This window comes from Lonchura striata, chromosome 1 (assembly GCF_046129695.1).
Source record: "Lonchura striata isolate bLonStr1 chromosome 1, bLonStr1.mat, whole genome shotgun sequence".
Taxonomy (NCBI): domain Eukaryota; kingdom Metazoa; phylum Chordata; class Aves; order Passeriformes; family Estrildidae; genus Lonchura; species Lonchura striata.
In genome coordinates, this window is record NC_134603.1 from 150,926,051 (window position 1) to 150,951,090 (window position 25,040).

The 25,040-nt window shown below is 40.4% G+C and overlaps 1 protein-coding gene across 1 annotated transcript in view; it reads left to right on the forward strand.

Moving 5' to 3' along the window:
- RHEB (Ras homolog, mTORC1 binding) overlaps positions 1–22,512 on the forward strand; it is a 38,431-nt gene extending 15,919 nt beyond the window's left edge. Inside the window, exons 2-8 of the mRNA XM_021555255.2 lie at positions 2,053–2,124; positions 8,347–8,414; positions 11,406–11,488; positions 15,674–15,730; positions 15,831–15,878; positions 16,407–16,488; positions 21,507–22,512. Of these exons, the coding sequence (XP_021410930.1) occupies positions 2,053–2,124; positions 8,347–8,414; positions 11,406–11,488; positions 15,674–15,730; positions 15,831–15,878; positions 16,407–16,488; positions 21,507–21,599 (503 nt within the window). The 3' untranslated portion in view covers positions 21,600–22,512. The remainder of the gene's footprint in view (positions 1–2,052; positions 2,125–8,346; positions 8,415–11,405; positions 11,489–15,673; positions 15,731–15,830; positions 15,879–16,406; positions 16,489–21,506) is intronic.
- The last annotated feature ends 2,528 nt before the right edge of the window (positions 22,513–25,040 follow it).

Genomic DNA, 25,040 nt, shown 5'->3' on the forward strand with positions numbered 1-25,040 from the left:
GTGCCTCATGGAAGAAAGCAGGCTTGCTCTTGCAGTCACGAACACATCATTACTGGAAGGCTTGTTATAAAGCTTGGAGGAATTTAGGAGGAGAGTGTTGGAACAGTGGTTTTATCTGTTTCCTCTTCTTTCACTGTTGGGAGAAAAGCAGTAATTAATACAGCTGGGTGTGAAATGCAGCATTTTCTGTTGGCTCTGAGTTCTTTCTGCTATTCAGTTTCCAGGCTTAGCACAGACAGACGGCAGCAGTCAAGACGTCTTTCCGTTAGTTCAGAATCCTTCTTAGGAGGAAAAAAGTTATGATCTTTGCTGAACTTAGCTCTCTGACCTTGAAGATCTAACAGCCTAATAATATAGGGGTAGTTAACCTTTTTTTTTAAATTGAGTGCTTAATGTGCTGGTATTGGCAAAGAATCTGGGAGCATGAACTCTGGGTAGCAACTTCATAAGTTTATAGCTAAAGGAGAAATAGCTTGAAAGTTTGCTCACTTTCCAAAAGGTATTCCAGAATACACAGTTTCAGAAAGTTCCTGGGAGGCACAGTTTCAATTCTTAATCTGACTTTATTAGGATGATTTGGGGGTGGGGTGTATGTGCCTTGCTGGAGCAGAGGTTTAAAAGTGAAATGTCTTGTCAAGTCATGCATTGTAGGCATGACACCTTCGTGCTTGAAGATAAGACCAGGAAATGGTATCTTAAGAACTTGATTTTAGAAAAAGCAACTTGATAAAATCTTGGTGATGGTTGGTCTTTTGAAGTTTTTTTAGTATTTTTTTTTTTAATAAATTGTCATGATTGATAGGAGACAGCAAAGGGGTAAGCGTGGCAGAGGATGAAATGGAAGACTATTTTTTAATATCTCCTGAAGGAATGCTTAGGAAAGAACATTTTCTGAGTTCTGGAAGTAGGCAGTTTTTTACCCAAAGCAATTTATTCTTGTAAACAATGATACTATATATTTTCACCACAATGTTGGTTACTTAGGAGGTCACTGAGAGGTTTCCACTGAGTCGGGTGGTTTTCAGTCAAAATTTTAACTTGAGATTGTATTTTATTTGTGCTTCTTGAGGATGAAAAGAGTATAAAGGAGCATGAAGAATGTGCCCGTGTCCAAAAGCAGCTAATGCACTTGGCAATCTTTGTAAGAGGGTATTTGTCCAGTGAACATAATGTAATAGGATCTATGAGATTCCCAAATGTAGATGATGTGCTGTAATGGAAATTGGGTTAAGGCTTCAGTAATGCTTTGAGAAGTCCTCAGTTGCAGAGCTGTAAAGGTGCTTTTTATGGTCGATGTATGTGATTCACCGTCTTATAAAATATTTCAAGACTAAATGAGTTCTCATTTTTTGGTCTGCTACTAAGTTCAGTGCTTTGTATTATTACTCTTTAAGTGAAATGGGGAATGTTGTCTTCTAAAGTAGCACTTAAATTGCTCTAAAGAAAAATCCAATTATGCCACTTCAGTCACTGCTTAAAATGCAGCATGCACTGGCCTGTTGTGATGTGGCAGTAGGAGGATTAATAGGAGAGTATATTGGTATATAGAGAGTATATTGGTCTCAAGAATTTTGAGATCATCCTTTTGTCATGGGGAGTCTGTCCAGTCTCCTAGTAAAACAAAATTTGGCTAATTCTATCCAAGTTTTCTCTGTGGTTACTGAAAATTATTTTGAATTTTACTTGCTTCTTGACAGAAGAATGTTTCAAGTATATCAGTTTGTTAAATTTAGTTCTATGAGGATTGTGCACTGCTGCTTTTAGATTTGTTTTAAACTGGAGGAGCCATTTAAATTATGCCCTGTTAAAACAAAAGCAGAACACATGCGGAATAGCTTTTGCACTGCTTTTTATATGTTCAGGAGACCCAGTTACTAGAAATAGACACTTAAATTAAAAATAGGTCAGTTGTCATGTATAGATAGTTTAAATGAACCACATGGAGCTCATATTAGATAGGTAGAAAATTGGTGCATCTACTAGTAAGCAGTGAAGTGATAACAACCAGAAGAATTTGTTTCATTCTGGATTTTTCTTTCCTTTGCTTTACAGGAAAATCTTCACTGACGATCCAGTTTGTGGAAGGACAGTTTGTTGATTCATATGATCCAACCATAGAGAACAGTAAGTAAATTATTGCCAAGCTCCTCTTCTGTACCAAACAAGCTTGATTGTTGCAGCATGGAAATCACTGTGTGCTTATTTCTCCAAACAGCTGAACTTTTAGCATTAAATGAAGAGACACCTAATGAATCTGCCCAAAATCTATTTTATGTGTGTTGTTGAGCATCTGCTTCCCCTAATGTACTTGTGGCACTTTAAATTCCTTACATCACCCTATATGAAAATGTGCCACCAAATACAAGTATCCTAGAGTCTCACATAAGGTCAGTATATCCAGATGAACAGGAAGTCAGCAATACCCATCAGGATTAAACCACTTAAAAGGTAGACTATGTGGCTATGATAGCATGATAATATTTTCAATTACTCCATTCAAGCAGCTGGATAACAAGGCTGCCACACAATCAGCTTGCTGCAAATAATGAGTATTTGACTTCTCAAGTGTTTTTTTTTCCTCTTAGCAGTTCTTTTAAAAATAATTTTAGCACCTTTGTGAGTAGCTGGCATAGCAGGTGAGTAAAGCCACTAATGTTAAAAATGCTGCTAAGAGGAAAAAGTAATTTCAGAGGTTACCTGGCATTCATTACAGTCCAGCCACCTCTTTCTGAGCTAGCAGTGGCCATAAAGTACTTGAACAACTGCAGTGCTGGGCTGAGTAACTTGATCATGTTGGCTTACTTTAGTCATGTGGCAAATAAAAGTGGTTTCATGATCGTAGCCCTGGGGTTCTTCTACTTTAATGACTTCTGCAGTGGTGTAGCACATGTTTTTAGTGTTTTGAACTTCTGCAGTAGGATGTTAAGCCTATGTGGTACTCCTGAAGTTTGAATGAAGCTATCAGCAAAACAAGGGTTTTTTTTAATACACACACACACACACACACACACACACACACACACATATATATATATATATATGGTATATAATTACAAAACAGTAGCTATCAGGATATTTTACTTGGAATTTTTTTATTGCCTAGAACTAAAATTAAAATCCTACTTTTTGAGAAACTCTAAATTTGCTTTAGCAAGTCAGAGTGGACAATTTGGCCCTTGGTTTTAATGTTAGCTCTTATACAGATATTAATACTAATACTTTCCATCATCCTTTTTTACTTTGTTTCAATTATAAGTCATGTATGTCTTGAATTAGAGCTGCTAGCAAAATACTGGGGTTTAAGTTTCTTAATAATCTTAATTCAGTCGGGGCAGATTATTTTTCACTGTCTGTGCCATATAAATGCAAATTATTTAAAGTAATCTTTTCGTTTTATGCAGCTGCATGTGAATGAATAAAGACTGAGAGACACGGAGTCAGAGTCTCTACAAAATGCTGAATCTGTGTCTTGTTTTAGGATTTTGACACGTTGGTACAAGATTTGTTTCATCCTTCTCCTGTTGTCTGTAGCTGCTGTTTGTAACTCTGTAGTTGTGTGTCTCACGACTCCAGCATTTCTGAACTATACAAAAATACACTGTAGATAAATTTTGCTCTTATTTGACTCTCTTAGTCTGTGCTGTATGCTTGATCTGAATACTAGGCATTGAGCATGTCCTGGACATGAAGACTTGCTGGGAGAGGGCATCTTGAAAAGCCTTTTCACTTGATTTATATCTTGTTTGGAAAATAAACATTATTCATTTGGTGTAAATCTTGTGATCCTGTGGCATGGCTGGAGGAATTTGCTTTCTGAAAGGTAGAGAATTGAAGGGCCCTTCTGACATCAGAAAACATTGCTGGGAAGTAAAGGTTGAAAAGATAAAAGTTATGCCCTGGGGCTCAAAACAGTGGGAAATCTGTCCCATCTTTAAGCCCCTGAAGGCCTGATAGATACAATTTCTTAAAAATGCTTCTGTGAAGAGCAGACAAGAGAATTTAATGCTAAAATTTAAAACTTTATGAACATTTTTTTAAGACATATATGAAACTAGTTTTGATGGGCTAAGTAAAAAATAATTCTTTTGACTTAAGAATATAATACATTAATTTTTTTTTCTTTTCTAAATAGAAATCTTTGTTCAGTGAAGTCTTTGGACCCTCCCAGCTGTGTTTCCGATTCTGTGTAGGGTCATAAGATGCAAAGTACATGAGCTGCTCTCAGACTTTTCCTAGCTAGTGATTTCACATTTGGTGGACAGTGTTGGCAAAAAAGGTTGAAAAGTCCAGGCTCTTATACTAGGGACAGTTTTGGAGAATGTTGGATTTTTCCAGGGCATTATAATAAGTTGTAAAACCTTTTCAGTTTCATCTGGTGGTTGGGCATGTAACAAAACTTGGTAATGAATAGCATACATGGGATAGGATAGTCTGGCCTATGTGATTTTTGTTTTGTCTCCAGAAAATTGTTTTTGATAATTTGTTACGGTATTCAGTGAAGAAGGAGTAGAAAGCTGCAGTACTGCTGGTAATGCAGTCTTTATAATTTTTGTCCTCAAATAATAAAACTTGCACAAATGTTGACTGCAAAGCTAAATTGTATGTAAGGCAAGCTGTAATCAAGCTCTTACAGGAACAAGTATAGTTTATAAGCCTTGAGGAATAGGAGTAAGACCTAATATTGTAGAAATTTCAGGTTTTAAGTATGAAAATCTCTGCCTTTGGAAGTGATAAAAGGAAAATAAGGTGCATCAGATTTTGCTTATTGTTTATGAAGGTTAGGACAGCTTCACTGCTATGTTTTCTTTTGCTTATATTATATCAGCACCAGAAAAGTTTATTTCAGTTAAAGAGCATGTTGAATTCAGTTGCTTGTACCAAACTTGTCAGGAAGAGTACCTTGTATCCTTTTGTGGCAGCAGTGAAGGTGAGAGATAATTGCTTCAGGAAGAGACTTTCCCTGTCTGAATGTCCCAACAGGAGTGACATCTCAATGGGTGGCTATTCTTGAGACAGCCAGGTTGAGAAACGAGTGGAACTGCTACTTTGAAGGAATGTTGGAAAGAAAAGAAAGATCCTTGGAGGACAGGAGTCTGTGCAGGGGGTCTTTGTGGACACTGGGCTGGATGGGGCTCTCCAGGCAGATCAGCTCACATCAACTAAGACCAGTACAAATTAAAACACAACAATTTTACAGGAATGAAAACTATAACCTGAACTTGAGACTCAAATAGGTCAGAAGGAACAGATAATGAAGATGTGCACTTAACTCCACCCACACCATCTTTGCAGGGATGTCTTGTGTTGCAAGTAAGGTGACTTGACTGCCCAGGTCTCAAATGTGCCCTTCAAAGCCTGCCTGGCTGCTTTTTGATTTTTGTTGCCATTTTAGAGGGCCTTCTAGCACTGTTGCACAGCTCTGTGGTCTTCCTTTCTCCCCTAAATGGCCTCATATGGAAAGAAGCATCTTGCCCCATGCTTTCTACACTCATCCCATGTTTTTTAATACAAATGTGAGTAGAAGCATATTAGAAAGAGGCAGGGGGCTGGAGGACCCCTACTAGTAGTGGAAGGGGCACCTGTAGGTTTAGATGAGTCTGACAGAGAATCTTCAAGGCTAAACTTCTGCACATGCCTTGGCAACTGCGCTGGAAGGGTGAGCTGTGCTTCTCTGGAGCTGCTGGTGAGCAGCCTTCTAAGGGGTGCAAGCGAGGTTTCTGAGGAAAACTGAAAACAGCTCTCTTGCATTGCACATCTGAGTGTTGTGAAAGATGTCCTGGTAGATTAGTGGCAGGCATTGACTTTGGAATGCAGGCGAGTAGAAAGAGATGCAGGAGGTGGTAAGCAATGAAAGCTTGTGAGGTGATTGTATTTAGCTATCAGCCATGTTATGGCAATGATGTTACAGCACTCTGGTACCTTTCTTCAGTATCACTGTTGATCTAAAGGCCTGCATTTCTTTGCCTGTTTCTGTTTACTTTGGTTTTTTGTTCGTTTGTTTTTTAATGGCTTGTTTCCACAGCAGCTGCCCTTAAGTTGCACATGCAAATAATTTCATTCATTCTAGTCTAATTGCAATGTACTTGATCTTCAGGTAGTGATGATCACTGGAGTTACATGTTGCAAGGTGTAAGAACGTCCTGTTCTAAAATCCATTTTCCACTTGTTGAGCAGTGTTTTGGAGATACTCACATTATGATTTAATGTCAGGTCAAGTCTGCTGAAAAGCGTCCTTGGCCTACCAGGAAGTGCCAAATTGTGCAGGGATTGTATTGTTGTTTATCTTGTGCACAAGCACAGCAGAAGTCCCAGGATGATAGGTGATGGAATTGGAAGTGAATGCTTTGGCTGGATCAAGGGGACCAGGTTTTTTACCAAATTAAATTCTTAACTAGGAATGGTTTGAAAAAGCTTCAGCAAAGAAAGGGAAGTCATTAGTTGTGACTTCATTGAAGCAGATTTGTCATCACACCGTGGGCTGTGCTTAGTGCTGCAAGGCTCTGCACTGTACTAACAGCTCTCCTCACCAGGCTGTGCTGACTCCTTCACTGTTTTCCTTCTCCTGTCTCTGTCACACTCTGCTTTCAGTAATGACAGTGATGACATCATTGCTATGTCTCTTCTAAGCTTCTAGAATAGACTGAAAAAACTGCTGTCTGTCCCTTTTTAAATATTAACTTCATGATGCCCTTGAAGTTACTTTGACTGCAGATGCTTTGATGTGTATGTGAAGTGTCAAGAGACTGGAGAGGCTGTTACTTGCAGACCTGTAAATGCAGTGTGTCTCCAGAGGAGTCTGTTTTCCCTCTGACCCCAAGCAGTGATATTGCATATAGCAATGCTGCCTGCTAATATCTGTTCAAACAGCTTGTCCCCATCACAGCATTCATCCAAGGCAAAGAGCCATTGTGGATCTGTTTCATAACCTAAAACTTTTAGCTATTTGCAGCAATAACATCAGCATCCAGACTGATTTGAGGGCAGCACATGTGCTAAAGCAACTTTCTTAGGGAATAACCAGATTAAGGCAGGAGCTCTCTTTGAGGCTCCATTTCAAATGTCATTTGCTGATTTTGTAATGGAAACTATAGGTACACTATACACTGTTGATTTAGACACTGTTAGATTGGCTTTGCTGTTTGAATTGCTTCTTTTTTTCAGGGATTGAATTATGAGGTGGGTTGAAACCTCCAGTTTCAGCTATGTCAGCCCACTTATTCAAGATAATGCTCACATTGTGGGGACTTGACAGAGCAATGAGCTTTGGTTGGGAGGAGGAAAGTTGGCCAACTCCATCTACTTCAGGCGTGGGCGGGGACTGCCCAGCAGGGTCAGGAACATTCAGCTGTGCAGCTTTGGGAAGCTGTTGGCCAGCTCAGCTCACTTAAGTGGCCTGTTCATCTGACTCTGTTTCCCTGCTCACCACTGCAGTGACAGATGAGGTTTCTGAGGACTGTTAGTTGGGAAAACCACCCCAACTAGAAGGTAACACAGACTTTACTCAGTGTATCAGTACTGTCCAGCAATGGTGTCTGGAGTGTATCTCTAAGGCCACATGAGACTTCCAGAGCCAGGTTTGTGTGCTCTGCTTGGGACATTATTCCTGCAGGAGCTGTGACACTGTTTGCTTTTGTAGTTGCATAACACAAACACTGGGTAAGATTCCTCAGCTCACAGTGTGTTGGCATTTCATGAATCCAAGGAAGAGCAGCAATTCTCATCACTTTCAGGGACTGAATGTACTTTGTGGCTGGGGACTGCATAGGCTGGTAGCTACAGAAAATGTGAAAGTAACATAGTGAACTTAGCTAATTGTCATCATTTGGGTTTAATATAATCTTAAGTTCTGTGTGTTTTAGCTCCCAAAGATTTTTCCTTTTTTCAGTCTAGATCACTTACTTCATGGTATTTCCATTTAGGAAATTGATCTTGCTAAACTGTTTGGAAACCAAGGAGAAGACCCTATAATAAGTTCAAACTTAGCTTTGATGCCAGTTGAATTTAAGTTTTTTGTGTTACCACAAAATACAGTTGTCTGAATCTTGTAGAAGTGCATGTAAATCCCCCTTTTTATGCCACTTACTCCTTCTTTTACTTAAGAGAAGAAAGAATACACTGCTGCATCCAGAATGAGAATCATCTGACATGTGAATTCTTAAATTCATTTTCTGAGTTTTGCTACCTGCAATAGACTAGTTATAAGAACAGTATCTCATTAGCCTTTTATTGCTCCTTAAAAACCTGTAACTGGAGTCTTTGTGCCTTGGCTGATGATAGCACAGATGAGTGACTTCTGATCTCTTCCTTGTGTGTAATTCTGATCTGTTTATGTATTTCTTGTTCTAGCTTTTACAAAACTGATCACAGTAAATGGACAAGAATATCATCTTCAGCTGGTTGACACTGCTGGCCAGGTAAGTTATCATACTTTGAATCTTTCTTCTAAGTTATGACAACGGGTATTGATACTCCTGTTGAGCTAAGTTCATTGTGACTGTGCATTCAGAGGTGAAAGTTAACAAAAATTACCCTGACTTGTTGTTTAGTCACTAAAGAACTTTTTCTGTAGTGTTTATTTAAAGGTTTTGGGTTTTGTTTTGTTACTGGGTTGGGGCTTTTTTTCCCCTTTCTATTGAATGAGTACCTAAAAAAGGGAAGAGGAAACTATCTTAACTCTGATGTCCCGAAAGTTCATCTTGCTTTAGATGAAAAATGGTGCTTCAGTATCCATGGGGAAATTTTTCATGACTTTTTTGTACTTGTCTGCTCCAGCTACCCCACCATGACTTGTATCCCTGGAGCAGTCATGGGGAGCAGACAGATTCATGTAGGTGGCACTTACTGAGTTAGCAATAAACTGCTGCAGTTTGTCTGCATTTTAACGTGATGGTTCACATGTGCATCCGAGCTCCACGTAATGACAGGGAGCACATGTCCTGCAGCGTGCTGGGGAGCTCTGGGAGGTGCAGGTGTTCATTATTTACAGGTACAGGGGTTCATCATACACTGCTGCTTGGCTGAACCCATGCACGAGAGTGCTGTGTCTTTTGAGAGACTCTGTGTGAGGGGAAAAACTCATCAGGGACTACTAATTAGACCCCTGTATTTTTATCCAAAATTTTTTTTTTTTTGCTTACATGATCTCATACTATGCCTTTGGGTTTTTCCAAACTATGAGTAGTGTTAAACAATGTTAATCTTGTAAAATATGCTGCCAGTAACTTAAGGCTTTAAAGCTGGATTCCTGCTCATAGCTGGGAGACTGTTCAGAGGGGTTGTGATTTTCTAGGTATGTTTGATTGCTTTCTTGGAAGAGAGCTGTGTGACTGGGGAATAGCCATGCTGTATTTGTGGTGTCAGCCCTCGGTGCTCATCAGCAGATCAGTGTAATCACACAGAGGTGTCTGAGCACAACACTGGGCACAGGATTGCTGGATGGGGAATGCTCTGCAGAGGAGAGTGTGAGCAGCAGAACAAGCTCCATAGGTGTCACGCAGTGCTACTGTAAGTGCACTTGCATTACAGCTCCGATTGTGTAGCGTAGTGATAAAAGAAAAATTCCCCTTTGAGGAGGAAACTGCCTTCTGGGAAGGCAGTGTGACTCACCACTAACATACCTCTATTGCTGAGGATTGATTTAATGTTATACAGTATTGTGGAACCTAAATAGCTTCTTTCCCAGCCTGTGGTTATTTTCAGATTTAATTCTTCATGGAACTATTTGAACTTTGATTTTTGGCACACAGGGTTAGAAGGGGGAGATGATGTTGGGTTATGGAAGGTGTGGCTTGGACAGATTTCCTTCTCAAGTCTGTCTTGCTTAATGGCCCATAGGGAGTCCTCATGTGTATACAGCACAGCAAGAATTGTATTGCAGATTTGTTAAATACTTTTGAAAACCTGGCTATGGCTTGAAAAGTTGTAGCAACATTGACAGATTTCTTATTTTGACCCATAAGTTGCAGTGAGCATAGCAGGTTTCCTTCCATCTCCTAATGAGCTAAAAATAAAGTCATTAATTAGGAACAGTTGAGATAATAGCACTTACTTTTCTTGGTGTTCATCCTCTGTCCTGTGTCTCTTCACTTTCCTGGTTGTTTACTGAGCTTTGTGCAGTTCAGTCCAGCAGGGGTCTTGATACAGGGTCACAAAAGAGGGGTGTAAAAGGAAATCTTACCTAACACCAAATTCCTGCTGGGGTAGTCCTGGGAAATTCCGTGTAAAGTCAAGCCACTATAGAGTTGCACTTTCACCTTTTTTACACAGACTTAGCTCAGATCCCTTTTGAGTATTGACTTTGGGATTTCACATCCAACTGGAGTGGCACTTTGGCATTTCAGTGAAGATGGGGGAGGGCTGCCCTCAGTGTGTAGCAATAAAGGCAAATAAGGGCAGCTTTTGCCAAGTGTTATTCTTTCAAACTTTTTTTGGCTGAATATGTGAAGTTGATTTATAAAGAGTTTTTCCTCTTCTGCCAGTGAGGGAAGTTTGATTCCTTTTGGGTGTCTTAGATTTAAGATATGTGATTGCACTGCTCCATCTGTTCAGCCATGACAATAACAGAGAGGTTATTTGATCTTCAGCTAAAATTAACATCTTCAAAAGCATAGGTTTAACAATTTGAGAACTCATACATTAGGAAGTATGGCTCTTGTCAAAATGGAAATGTTTCCTGGGAAAATCTGTTGGAACAGGTTTTTAACATTGGATTAATAGTATTTGTGTTGCATTACCTGCAATTTATCAGTCTGTTTTGTTTGCCTATTTGGTTAGTCCCTTTTCTAGAGGGGCAATAAATTCACTGAGAAAGTTTCTGGTGGTTTTGTCTGGTTTTCTGTTTATGTAAACACTTGTCGTATAATGTAAACTCACAGTTTTCATAAAGCAACTAATAACTGTATTTTTTGCATTTGATAAGCATAAGTTGGCCACAATTATTCACTTCCTACCAAATTCCTTAGGTAATTTAGATGTGATCAGTGTCATTTGAAATTACAAGCTGTTAGATCCTATTGTCAGCTATTGAAATGAAGATTTTGAAATGTATCACCAGCAAGATAAGAGGCATAATTGCTAATTAGTGGTGGGACAGAGTGGATGTTTTGTACTAATACAAACAGATAATTAAGCAGGATAAGAGGATTGGGAAGAGCTTCAGCTCATCCATAGTCTTAGAGGGAATAAACCATAAAAGCTGTAGATTAAATTGTAGAGTATACAGATGGACTTTTAGCCTTCACTAGGTTTAGTAAAGATGCTGCTTGTGATGTTATGATGAAAAAATTCTGAAAGTACTACCTACACAAAATGTCTTAGAGATATGACCACCTTACCTGATGGTGATCTAATGGCATCAAGTCTGAACTGTGGCACCTTTAATTATAGATGCAAACTTCCTTCCACAGGATGAATACTCCATATTTCCTCAGACGTACTCCATAGACATCAATGGCTACATTCTTGTTTATTCAGTCACGTCAATAAAAAGGTAATAAAATTTGTCTGTGTTCTTCTCTCTAAATCGTGTCTGGGTTTAGTTCCTGCCTCTGCTGTATTTTGTGTGATTATTTCAATTAATCTTTCTCCTTTAGAAGTGTAGTAGGAGTGAATATTAAGAAGTTTTTTTTCAGAAATGTCCCCTCAGACTCAAATGACACAGACACTTTGCAGACTAATGTGCAAGGTACCATGTAAGAAATTAGACTGTTAAACTATATTGTTTTGAGGTGTAAGAAGTAGTACAAAGGATCATTTCAGAAATGAGTTCATTGCTCTTGTATCAGATAGAAAGGCAGCCATAAATACGAAGCTGAAGGATACTGTACATTTATGTGAAGTACCCAGTTAGTTGCTAAATCATTCCTTCAGCCTTGCAGCATTCTACAGTACTGAGATTCCCATGACTTAATGTATTGAATTTGTCCTGATTAACCATAGAAATACTAATATAATAATAATTAACCATAGAAATACTAATATAAACAGCAATAGATGGCTTTTGATCTATAAACCTTCTCTTGGCATGTTGCAGCAAATAATCCTCCCTGGAGGTTGTCCCAGAGTGTCCCTCTTGTCCTTGCTGTTCCCTCTCCAGAGTCCATCATACCTGGAGTCATGTGAGACACAGAAAGCTTGTGTGGCTTTGTCATCTGCTGTTTTTTCCTCCCTCTGGTCATCTTGCTTTGTTTATATACTGCTTAATCTTGAGTAGGTGTTGATTTTCTAATATTGTACATCTTTATTAGGTCAGCTGAAATTTTCTGAAATTTTTGTTTGAAGAAAGTGGTTAAGACCTTAGACCTTTCAGTCTCATCAAGTACAAGAGACATTGAGGCTTACCTTCTACTTCAAGGCAGTTGATGAGTTTTTTACAAGTGCTGAAGTGTTTCATATATTTTCCTCTGAATCAAACAAAACTGGTCATTTCAAGCTCTTTCACAGTCTGTCATAAAATACAGATAAAGCAACTTGCCTGTTGCTCTTTTTCCTTCTCAAAGGAAGGATATGGTCTTATAAAGGTTATAAACTTCTGCTGCTTGCAAGGTCTTTAATGTTGAGCAGATTTCATAGTTCTTCATTCTTGGTTTTTGTCTTCAGTTGTTAAGTAAAGAAGGGCAAGCACATGTTAGGCTTTATGTGTGTCTAGAGATACTGAACTACCCAACTCTCTCTGGGTCTGGGTTTTTTAGTGAGAGGTTCAGTGTTGGTGCTGGGTAACTTGTATGAAATAGGAGTCAGTATTTTCTGCCTAAGTAGACAGTGCTCCACTCCTGAAGCAAATACAAAAAAGTTCACTGATAAATGGGTGCTGTGAGGACAGAAGTGCCTTTGATTGAAACCAGTGTACATAATTCTGCAACCTGTGCTGTTCCCTGTTTGGCAGCTAAAGGATGTGTTCTTTCTCAGCCACTCCAGTTGCCTCATGATGTCTTGAGCTCCCCAGGTGAAGAAATGTGAAGAACATGTTTTCTATGGTAGCATTCAATCAGTTAAACCAAGTTATGGTAAAAATACAAACAAGACAGACTAGGTTAAGGCTGTAGGTTAGATGTCTGTTCATCAGTATTTAATCTTGATGAGTTTATTCCAAGTTTATATTATTGTTGTTGTTGTTTCTTCTTTAAAATTTCAGTGTCCATGATCCTGTCTTGTTCAATTCCTTATGTTCTTTATCAAGCCAATGGATGATAGGAGAGGTCTTCCACAGTACTCTGGTGGCTTCAATGACTTGCCCAGACAATGAGATCAGTCATCATCTGTCCTGACTTCTGTCAAACTGTGTATATTGAGCCAAATATTGATCCAGCTGGGTGAGAGCTTTGACAGCAGACTTAATAGAAATGCTCTTTTTAAAGTTATCAGCTTCCCTGCTAACCTCCAGTGGGAAGTTTAAATAGGACTTGAATGAAAGCTAATGTCCTACATTTTTCATATGCCCAGGCTCTCAGCAGCAAGGTTACTGGGAGGCTTTTGCTCTAGTTCAGCTTAATTAAATTCCAATTTTGTATCTTGCTAAGTTCCATGATTTTGTGTAACACATTTATCTGATAGCTAGTAATGGGTTGGTTTTTTTTTTTGTATTTCACACATTGAGCTGTTTGCTGTAACCCATTTGCTTGACAGAATTGGAAGGGACCTCTTACAGTCTCAAAATCTCACAGTTTCACAGCTTAATGTGATGGTGCTATTTTTGGATTGGTCAGTCCTTGCTCCTTTTTGTCCTTGCTCATTTCAACATTATTAATTTGGAAAGCTTTCTAGAACATAATTGGTCAAGCCAGTTTCATTCCTGGCAGTTCTTAGCAACTTGTTTCTGTGTCAGAATTGTGTTGGAGTTTAAATAGCACTTCTCCTGTGGTTTCTACCTTGGTCTGTTCACAAGGATCAGCTTTTTATTTGTAGTATTTTCACTAAGAAAGGAAGGTTGTGAACAATCTCAGACAAGCAGATAGGTACCCAAAGGGGGGCAATGGAGAGCCCAGGTTCCAGAGCACTGGCAGCATTGTACAGGGGAGCCTCAGGCAAGGACTTGCCAGGGTGCTGTGCTGTGCTGATTTTCTGGCTTAGCTGGAAACAACACACCTAACAGGGGAAAGGAAACAGTGATTGTACTGTTCTAGGGATTCAGTTAGCCTGTGGGTAGGGTGCTGAGATCTTTCCCGTTGCTTCAGAGTGAGAAACAGTTTTGTGGTCTGTAGCAGATGGGTTTTTTTGGTAGCATTTTTATTCTTTCAGTTTGCAGAGTCACATAGTTTTTTGTGTAGTGATGCCTCTTGATTCTGTAACAACCAAGCTCCATTTAACTCTTATTTTCTTAACAGTTATGAACATTCAAGATGAGTTCTCAGGACTAGAATTTCACTAATACTCTTTCAGCATAAGCTCCTTATGTCCCTAAAGTCCTTTCATTGATTTCACATTTTTCATTGATTCCAAGTTTTCCACGGTGTAATCTGTAGTATCTTTCTTGAGTTACCAGTAGCAATTCGTGCCAGACTAACTCATGCTTCTGTTTACAAAGAACTCATTTTCTTCATAGGAGACACTGAAACTATTAGCTGAGCATGGAGAAGCATTGTGTTCCACACAGTCTCAAATATTATTGCTGGAGTCAGACAAATTGACTTGCTTGACAGAAAAATCCATCTTAAATGTGGTAGAATTTATTGTTCTAAGGGAGAGGTTTTATTGCTTTGAATGGTGTTTTTAGGCACTAGGTCTTCGATTGCTCTGAGCTGGAAGTGTGTTTGAGTGCTGCTCTATTTTTAAGAGTTTCAATTCTAATTGAAATGCAGTGCAAGTCAAGACACTGCCTGCAGCTAGCAACCTTGGAAACTGAAAAAGTTTTGGTCCCTTTTCTGTCAGCTGTGTGTCTCATCCCTGAGCCTAGGTCTCTCTTAAATCCAAGTTGTGCACTTCATGTACCAGCATTTTTTCCATAGTGTAACCAGAGGAGTACAACATCTGCTCTTCAACCCCCTTTATAGCTTGTTCTCAAAAGTACTGAATATCAAATGCAGTGGATTTTGTTGTTGAGGTTTTTGACTTGATATTCTGCAGTACTGCTTCTTACCTCCTGTCATCCAAACTTCACCTATGTGGTAGGGGAACAAAGAGTATCTGAGTAATCACTGTTTTACTGCCATCTTGCAGATCGGTTTACTCACTTTCCATAGAAAATTAGAATTTTGGCTCTTTTTGGCTTTTACATAAATAAAACTTAATAGTTATATATGAACTAAATGTTTGTTAAAAACAATGATCGAGCTTGCCTAACTAATTACTTTTTCTTCCAATTTGCTTTAATTTGACATACTCATCCAGGATTGTTGGACTGCACAGTTAAATTTCTCACTGCATATACAAACCAGATGAGAGGTGGGAGGGACTTGGGGTGATTCTGTGGTAGATGCATCAGTCCTGGGTAATGTTATTTATTTCTGCAAATACCATAACTGGGAAGGCTGTAAGAGTAGGTTTAGGCTGGTCTTTGCTGCTGCTGGGACCAGTTTGGTGGTGTTACACAAACGGGTAAGACTTTCAGCATCTGTGTAGTTGTGCATACATAGAGTAAGTTTTAAACACAACCTACATATGCATTTAATTGCTTGTGTATTGGGTATTGAGGATAAACATCAGAGTGCATGTGTGACTTCATCCCTTTATTTTGCAGTTTTGAAGTGATAAAAGTTATCCATGGCAAGTTATTGGATATGGTGGGAAAAGTCCAGTAAGTAGTGACACTTTCATCTCATTTCATTGCAGGCATGTTGCTAGTGCTTTGTTCAGTATACTGTAACTGTTCTGAAGTTCTGAACTTTCTTTCACAGAATACCCATTATGCTGGTTGGAAATAAAAAAGACCTGCATATGGAACGGTATGTGAACTCCAGAATGTGAGAAATGCAAGGCAGCAGCCTGCATTCCTGTGGCTGCAACGCGCTGGGTTTGTTCTTCTTGGCTTTCCAGAGCTAAAATCAAATTGGAGGTTAAAACAAGTTACTGGCAAAGGACTTGTGTCCAGAATGTGAACTACGAACTGTGAACTTCTGTTGTAATGTTGATTTTTGCTGTGAGGTTTCAGGGACAGTCATTTAACACTCTGGGTTTTTTTCAAAGTAAGTAACAGAAGTGTATTTGTCACAGCAGCAATGCCAGATGATATTACAGATTATGAAAACAAAGCAATACTTTGGGACAACTGCTCTTCTGGGTCACAGAGCAGTTTCACCTGGCCCAGAAGTGCATTTGACAGCAGCCAAAAGCAAATACTTTGGATCAGACTTCACAAGACATTCCTATTACAATGCACTTAAGTGCTTGGGTACTCTTGAGATATTTCTTGACATATCAGATTCCAATTCTTCTGCAAGTTATAAGAAACATATTTTTCTTTCTCTGATCAGGGTGATCAGCTATGAAGAAGGGAAAGCTTTAGCAGAATCCTGGAATGCAGCTTTTTTGGAATCTTCTGCTAAAGAAAATCAGGTAATGGATTTAAGAGTCACTTTATTCAAATAGCAGTGTAATGGATGACTCAGAGCTTCACTCAATAAAGGAAGCTAAAATATTTGCATGCACTGTACAGAGATTTTGTGTAGATGGAAGCAGAATGGCTGTCTGCACTCAGGTTTATGTACACAAGTTTTTTCCCTGCAACTGTCAATGGGAGGAGGAAGTGAAGAACTGAGAGTTCAGCTTCACTGAACATATCATAACACTTAGTGGCAAATTAAAACTCACATCCACAGAGTGAGTGGAACAGGGTCTGTTACCTTAAACAGGAGTCACTGCTGCCAGAGCAGTGAGTTGGTGTAAGAGGATGAACCTTGTGTTTTAAAGTGCAGGGCAGGCTCAGTCTCTCTAATGATCATTTTGTCTGATGTTTATGGTCAACAGTCCTGCAAGTTACTTGAGTAAAGTTGGATTTTTTTACCCTGAAAGAAAAACTTGGATTATATTCTGTCATCAGATATGGAACACTTGGAGTTAGTTTATCAGTATTTCTGTTTCTGGCTAAGACCTGCATTAACCTTGTCAAAACTGGCATGATGGAAGCATGAAATTTCTCAATATCTTCTCTGTATACTAGACAGCTTCAAATGCATACCAAAGGAAATTAAATTGACAGTGTAAAGAATAAACCTGTTAAAAATGTCTGATCTTTTTTTCCAGCCCTTTATTTTAAATAATTCTGAATTAGGCAAAGCTGTTGCCTGTGCTCTTTTTCATTTGGCATATGTTCACAATGTGCAGCACCACAGCAATTCATATCCAGCAGAAGAATATCTTACTGATAACTTTTTTTGGAGTTTGTATTGCTCTTGAACCAAGAAGAAAAAAGTAATGTTTATTTATGTAAAGAAGCTACAAGCTTTGTAAGACACTTGGTATGTCCTGTGTTTTAACTTGCTGCACTGACAAAATCCCCTGTACTGCCATGTATTTGTGCTCCTGTATTAAGTTGCCAGCTGGAGTTTATATATCAAACATTGTACCCTTCAGGGAAATCAAAATGGCAATTGTATGTCAGATTTTCAAAATCCTGTACAAATCCCACCGGAAGAATTCAGAAGTCCTGTGCATTCTAGCTGTCAGAGGTCTTCCTTTCTGCAGGACCCTTCAGCATAGTGATCACAGGTTGCTGTAAATTCCATCCCTCTCATTTACCAGCAGGTTGTTAGAGGCAGGTGCTTGAACACAATTCCTGCTTCATGCCTGCTATATGATACACTGGTAAATTTGTCCATCTTCAGAAGTCTGGCAGGTCAGATGTCACTTCTGAGATGGGTGCCTGCAGCATGTGGCCATCCTTCAGGCTCTCTGGTGTTGTTTCCTTTGGAGGCTTGGGATGTGTAGAATGAAGTGTGAAGGAGCCCAATACTGACACATCTGCCTCAGTCTTCTCACACATCTCCAGCTCTGAAGAGGTGGAAGATTGAGTTTTGAGAGCCGAGTGTGGAGTCTGGAGCTGTGGGGTACTCTGGGGGAAGAGGAGACACCAGGCATTGTAATATCCCTCCTTGTGAGTTGGACCAGGAGCACTTCTGAACTCACTTAGGTTTTCTCCTCCAAATCCTAATCTGACAGGATCAAAGAGTTGATACATAGACTTCTGTCAGGACAGGGCATCTTCTCTTCCTCTGAAACTGTGTCTGGTCTGGGGGTGGGGGAAAGGCTTTGTTTTCAATGTGGTAACAAGCTGTGTTGTCATTTTCCTGGTACTGAGTGTTCACTTTACGTAAGCCAACATTACTGGAAAAAGAAATCTGTTGGCACTTTCTGCATTGAGGCTCATCCAAATAATCACCTGTACTGGCTTGGTACTGCAAATGTAACTTGACTATCCAGATTAATTCCAAACTCCTTCCAAAAGTGCTTCAGCTTCTGTTTGCTTAACAGAAAGCTGGTTTATGCTTAAGGCATCAGCTAAACTGGATGAGGGATTTGGAACTTGAGCAGAGAGTTCAAAGCTTCTTGACTGGGCGTATATCTGTTAATTCTCTCTGAAACCAAGCCCATTTGTGTTTGGAGGATTTGGAGCAGAAATGTGACCATTGCTGATCTGGTCTGAGATTGGTTGTGTACATGATGTTCTTCACAGTGGTGAGGAGAGAGGGTGTCCCTGATAGCAAAGGCTTTCCCCCCCACCCTTTTCTACCTTCCTGCTTTGCCTCTCCCAGCCCCCCAAAAAGTCTTTTTTGGAGCATCTGTGAGAGTCCAAGGAGCATAACCCAATTATACTGGGCAATTAAAATAGTTCTATAGATTGACTTAAACAAACTATGCCTATTATGCCAAGAATTATCAAAAGATAACATGCCCCAGAAGTAGATGGAAAGTGAGAGAGGCAGTGATGATAAATGATAGTGGCTGGCAGTTCTCAAGGTCAGATAGACTTGAGTATGTGCCAGCTCCTCCAGAGTGTGGTGACCTGGTAGGACTTTGGGAGGAGCCTGCATATCACCAGCACATCAGTCATCAGGGGAAGTCCCTGGGCTTTGGGAAGGCAATCCTGACACTTAATGGAAAAGACCTCTCTGAGATGACTGCTGGGCTGTTACTGTCATGTCTTCTCAAGCTGCTTAATTATTACCAGACATGCACTGCTTGACTAACTCCAGGAACTTCAAGTCCTTTCTTGTGGAATTCCCTACACAGTGTCACCTAGGCTGTGGTGGAGTTCTTCATCTTAATCCCAGTGCAGTAACATCACTCTTGGAAATACTGCCAGAATCCAAAGTGGTCTTAAACTGGAAGAATTTAGGAAGTAACAAACAACTAAATGGTGTTCACCCAGTTATGCAAAATGCATTAGGTAAATTGCAAAAGAAGCAAGGAAGTAGCAAAAAAAATCTGCTTCTTACCAAAATGGAGCTCTCTTGAAAAGCAGTTGCTTGGTTGTGCTTTTTTCCAAGCTTCATCTTGGAGCTCAGAAGATGCTCTGCTGAGTAAATGCTTCAAAGTAGTTTGGAATCCAGAGATCTGACATGTTTGAACTGGCAAAGGATGGGGGAAACAACCCTCTTTTACCTGGCTATTATTCAAATTCCCACGCCCAGTTCTGTGCTAGGATAAACCAGTAGTGTGAGCAGCTGAGGGTTTCCTCTTTGAAATAATAAAACAGTTGCCAAAGGGTGACTCCAGCACTGCAGGCTGGATTTGGGTGGTTGCACCTTCCTGCTGCCTCCTGGCAGCACATTCCCAACTCCCTGCCCGTGCAGGGAATCTGCCTCCTGAGCTGCGTGTCCTGCTCACACCAGGGCACATCTGCAGCAGCAGCTGAGCCTCTGGTGTGCCCTGCTCACTGCTGGGCTCTGTGGGCAGCAGGTGTTGCCCAGGCTGGCTTCTCTTTGTTTGCTCGGGGAGAAAGGTAGAGGGAAAAGCCAGATGGCTTCCTGTGGGTTAGGTGTGACCCACATTCCATAATTGGACCATATGGAGGCAGATGCATATAAAGTCTGGCTGCATCCTTTATTCCTTGTCACAAAACATCTTCCTGTGATGTTTAAAGGCTCAGTCTAAAACTCTTCAGCACGTTTGAGCTGAATTACAAATTCTAAGGCAATCACTGTAGGACAGTAAATAAACCTTCCCAGTGAATACGTGTTTTCTGTGAAATGAATTAACAAACCCTGTGAACTCCTACATCTTAGTGCTTCAAACAGCTCATCTTAGAGAATGTGCAGCTTTTTGGTTGACAGAGTAAGTTGTGTAGGTTTTTTAATGGGCGCTGTGAAACGTGGGCAAAAAGATTTCATGTATTAAAATGAAACCATTGAAAATTTTGACTCTTAAGGAAATGGTGGTGCAGTATATTTGTAAATCAGTGTATCACCAGGTTTTGATTAAGGGAAGCTTTTCATTAGTGGAAGCAGTTTGATAGCAACTGCAGTCCTGGCCATGGTTCTAAAGTCTCAATTTGCCCAGGAAGTATGTTATATCATTACTGAACTAAATGAGTCTCTTCTGGCAGGTTCTGTTGGGATTCCAGAAACTCCATTATATGGAGGAATACCCTATTTTCCAGCTGGCGAAGTACTTTAAATAGTTCCAGAATCGTACTGTGCGCAAACAATATAAATGTAGGAAACTTTAACATCAAGTCCAATCTTGTTAAGATTGCTGTGGGAAATTAATTTGGAAGTGATCCAGTTAAGAATTATATCTTGTGGAGGTGGAAAAACATCTGTTAAATCAGAATATGTAGCCATAAATCACAGGGTGCTCTTCAGCCTGCTGATTAAAACCAACAAAACCCCCTTTTATCCTCTTTCTAGCATGACTGCTTTTATATAATGAATATACTTTCCTGTGCTTGGAATTCCATAAGTGGATGGCCAGAGGTTGGATTGAATGTCAGTCTGAGATGGTCAGGAGACCATTTCCAAGCTGAAGATTCTCACACTGAAGCTCTAGTCATGCAGTTCAGTCTATTTAAAATGTAACCCCTTTTCTCTCAGGAGGACTTTATCAAAGGATATTGCTGAATATTAGTGACAGTTCAGCTTGTGCTTTCTGCTGGTGTCTCATACGAATCTTATTCACAGGGACAGTGAGAAAATCAAGAGTAGTAAAGTCACCCCTCATACTGAGCTGTGCGAAGTCAGTGTTGAGAGCTGAAAAATATGCTACCTTCTGAAATTATTCATTATCTTAAAGATTACTGAGGGCAAACTGATTGGTTTATTCTCTAAAGCAGCACAGCATCCAAACTTTCTGTACTGTCAGTTGCTTAGGACAGGCTGGCCATGCAAAGTAAGGTGATTACAGTTATTAGCTCTGTTGTGAATCTGGCTCAGCCTGTGCCTGCCCTCCCTGACCAGGATTGCTGTGGATGGGGGTTTGCACTTCCCTTTGAAACTCAAATTACTGCGTTTGCCCTCCTCACTTTCAGAATAAGCATTGGATCTGCATTTATCTGCTGATGTAGTTGGTAAAACTGCTAACGTTTTTTTAGTTATTCTTTCAGCCTTCCCTCCTAAATGTGTGCTCTCTCTTTGCAGACTGCCGTTGATGTTTTTAAGAGGATAATTTTGGAGGCAGAAAAAATCGATGGGGCAGCTTCACAAGGGAAGTCTTCATGCTCAGTAATGTAATTCCACTGCAGAACCTGAAAACACTGGGAATACATTCTACCTGAAGAAGCAAAACTGCCCATTATCTTTAAGGATAAACTATACTTCGTTTTTGGTTTTTTTTCCTTTTTTTTTCAATTTTATTTTTTTTTCTTCTGTTAACCTGAAAGATAAACAGTTGGTTTGGAGCCTTTCCCTTCAGATTATGTTAAACTCTGACTCCTGTGCAAATGGCTTCACTTCCATTTTCAAATTTTAAGCAATCATATTTTCAATTTATATATTGTATTTCTTAATATTATGACCAAGAATTTTACTGGCATTAATTTTTCAGTGTAGTTTGTTGGTTAGAATAATCATCAAAATGATGCATATTGTTACACTACTATTAACTAGGCTTGGATATCAGTGTTTCTTTGTGTTAAATGTATACTTGTAAATAAAATAGCTGCAAACCTTAAATGTTCTGTTTATAATTTTTTGTTGATTACTCCATATCAACTTTTTTTTTTTGTGAAAAATGTTCACCTGCTGACCTTAAGAGGAGGCGTGAGATCCTTGGAGCCAATGGATTGTTTGACTATTGCTCGGGAAGTTGTTTGCGAGTGATCCCAAACGTTTTTGCTACTGGAACTCCAGGCTGGCCAAGCAGCTCTGCTTTGCTTTGTACCCAGTCACGGGAAGGAGAGACAAGTGCCAGCTTTATTTGGAAGGGAAGTCCTGGGTTTCAGTCAGAACCTGCTCTGTGTTTTTCCTCTGTAACCATTGAGTAAAGGGTGAGCAGAGCCGCCCCGAGTTCCTGCGCTACGGACTGTTCATGCAGACTTGTGACTGGCAGTGCTGTCAGGATGGAGTGGATTTATCCAGGTCACAAGCGTAGACTTGTTAAGAGAACAAAAATGTCATTTAAAATAAATTGCACGTCCTGAACAAATCGGTGTGGGCTGTTTGTCGTGAATTCCTGTGCTCCTGGTAGAGGTGAGCAGCCTCCTGCTGCCTGGCTGTGCAGAGTTCAGGGATCCTGCACAGCTTTCCCTGACCAGCTCCAGGCTTTTCCTTGGCTTTTGGACTGGAGGCTTAGCAAGCCATAATCTCCCAAGCCTGGAAACAAACTACTTATAGCTATATATTTTAAAAGTTTGCAGTTGACCTACTTTGTATTGAAAAGCAGAACAAAACCCAAAACATTAAAAACAAGCAAGGCTGATTTGGGAAACAGTTAATTAAATGAAGTGTTTAGTCTGCATTTTTGTGTTCATTTGGAAATTTCAATTCTGACATGAGTAGATAGGAAGGGAAAGTTGGAGTGGTTTTGCAATCAGAATTACCTCTTACCTTCCAGTCTGTGCTAAAAGATACAAATGAATCATTTTGTTCCTTTATTTTCTTTGTGCAATTGTTCCCTCATATGATATAAAAATGGTCTGAACCTCTCAGCTGTATGTTGGAAAGCTTGGTATTTTCTTTGGTCATCATGAGAGTGACTGGTAAAAAAAAAAAAAAAAAAAAGCCCTTTTTCTTCACTTAGGATATTTCCAGTGTTTCTGAAAACCCATTTTCCATTAATTCTCCCACCTTGTGCCAAGCACAGGTTGAGTAGCTGGATGATTGTTACGCATGATGGATTGCTGGAGTTCAGCAGAGAGCTTGTTCAGGGCAATGGGTCCATGCTTTGATTTTGGAACCAGACTGAGCTGGGGCTGTTCCCTGCCCAAGAACCTGCAGTGAGGGTTGCTTGGCTGGCACTGGAGTGGCTGAGGATGCAGAGCATGGCCTGAGGAGCACAGCACAGGATGTGTCAGATCCTTCAGTGCCTGATCCCCAGGATGGATGAGCTGTTACATGACCCGAGGCTGTGGCATCATGGACACATCTCGTGTTCTGCATCACAGGGTGGAAATTCTGGAGTAACACAAAGCTCAGTGAGCACAGCTGCTCCATTTTTTTGTCAAACTGTGGCTGCAGGTGTATTGGCATTAGTCTAACCCCCATAATAGCTGCTGCATTGCTTCTTGAGGCGTGCCAGCTGCTAAGAGTTTTAAAGGAGATGTGTGCGGGCATGTGCAGTTCAACAGTGTGGGATAACTGAGGTCCTGCCTGCCAGTGGTGAGGCTTTCCAGAAGGGCTCAAAGGCAAGTGCAGAGTCTCTGGATGATTTGTGGTGGGAGTTTCTGAGACGTGAGAAGGATATTTCACAAGGCTGTGTATTGATAGGAATGGGGAAATAGCTTCAAGCTGCAGGACAGTAGGTTTAGAATTAACAGGAAGAAATTCTTCAGGGCAGTGATAGACTGGAACAGGCTGCTCAGAGTTTATGGATGCTCCACAGAGCCAGGTTGGATGGGGCTCTGAGCAACTTGGTCTGGTGGAAAGTGAACCTGCCCTTAGCAGGGGGGTTGGAACTGGATGGACTTTTGGGTCTCCCAGCCCAAACAATTCCTGCACTCAGCACTGAGAAGTATGTAGTGCTCTTGCATTTTCCATAATAGCTGAAGAATTGAACTCGTCCACGTATCTTATTCCCTTCTTCCTCTTTCTGCTTCATCCAGTAAAAAATGGAAATTATTCCACTCATCCGAGCCTTTCTCTGTTAATAAGATCTAAAGACCAGCCATGTGCAATAATCTTGCACTTCTGCTGAAAAGTGTAGACAAGCATGATCCTTGAATTCCTCCTCAGCCTTGGCTGTACAGCTTTCACTTGGCTTCTCAGGATGGCACCTTCAGCAGCTGGAGTCTGACAGAGGCTGGGGCAGCCTTGTGCTTCCTCAAACTGAGCTGGCACAGGTTGGGTTCTTCACCCTGCGAGCCCTGAAATTGGGGATGGGCAATTGTGGAAGTCCTGTTATGTACAGAAACAAAATACTTCTTTGTAGCAAAGTGCTGCTTTCCTGGGGTTGATGAATTTTTACAGCCTTGTAAAAGTTATCAGATCCAGGCTAGGAAAAGAATTATATAGATGTAATAGCCTTACTCTTAAGGGATGATCATTTGCAAAGGTGAGAGTGTAAAGATCCTTTTCCTGTTGAGGAAATGAGAAAAATTTTTGCACTGTAAGGTTGAGCACAGTCCACCAGTTCCCCGCCTTGCACATACTCAAAAGCCACTTGGACATGGTCCCAAGCAACCAGCTCTGGGTGACCCTGCTTGAACAGGGGTTGTTCCAGGTGTCCTCCAGGGGTCCTGGCTGACCCCAACCATTCTGTGGTTATGTGAAAATCAACTACTCTTGAGTCATGTTCAGTTCTCATTGACTTGTGTGGATGTCCTGGTTTGGAAGTGACTCCTGCCTTCCTTGTGCCCCTGTCCAGCTCCTTGCTTTGCTGTGTGAATAATCCTGAGACCCAGGGCTGGAGCTGCCCATCTCCCAGCCTGCCATGCCTGGAAATGCTGCAGATGAGTAAGGCAGTGGGGCAGGTGAGCTCAGCAGGGGGAGGATGGACTGCAGGTGCTAAATGGAGCC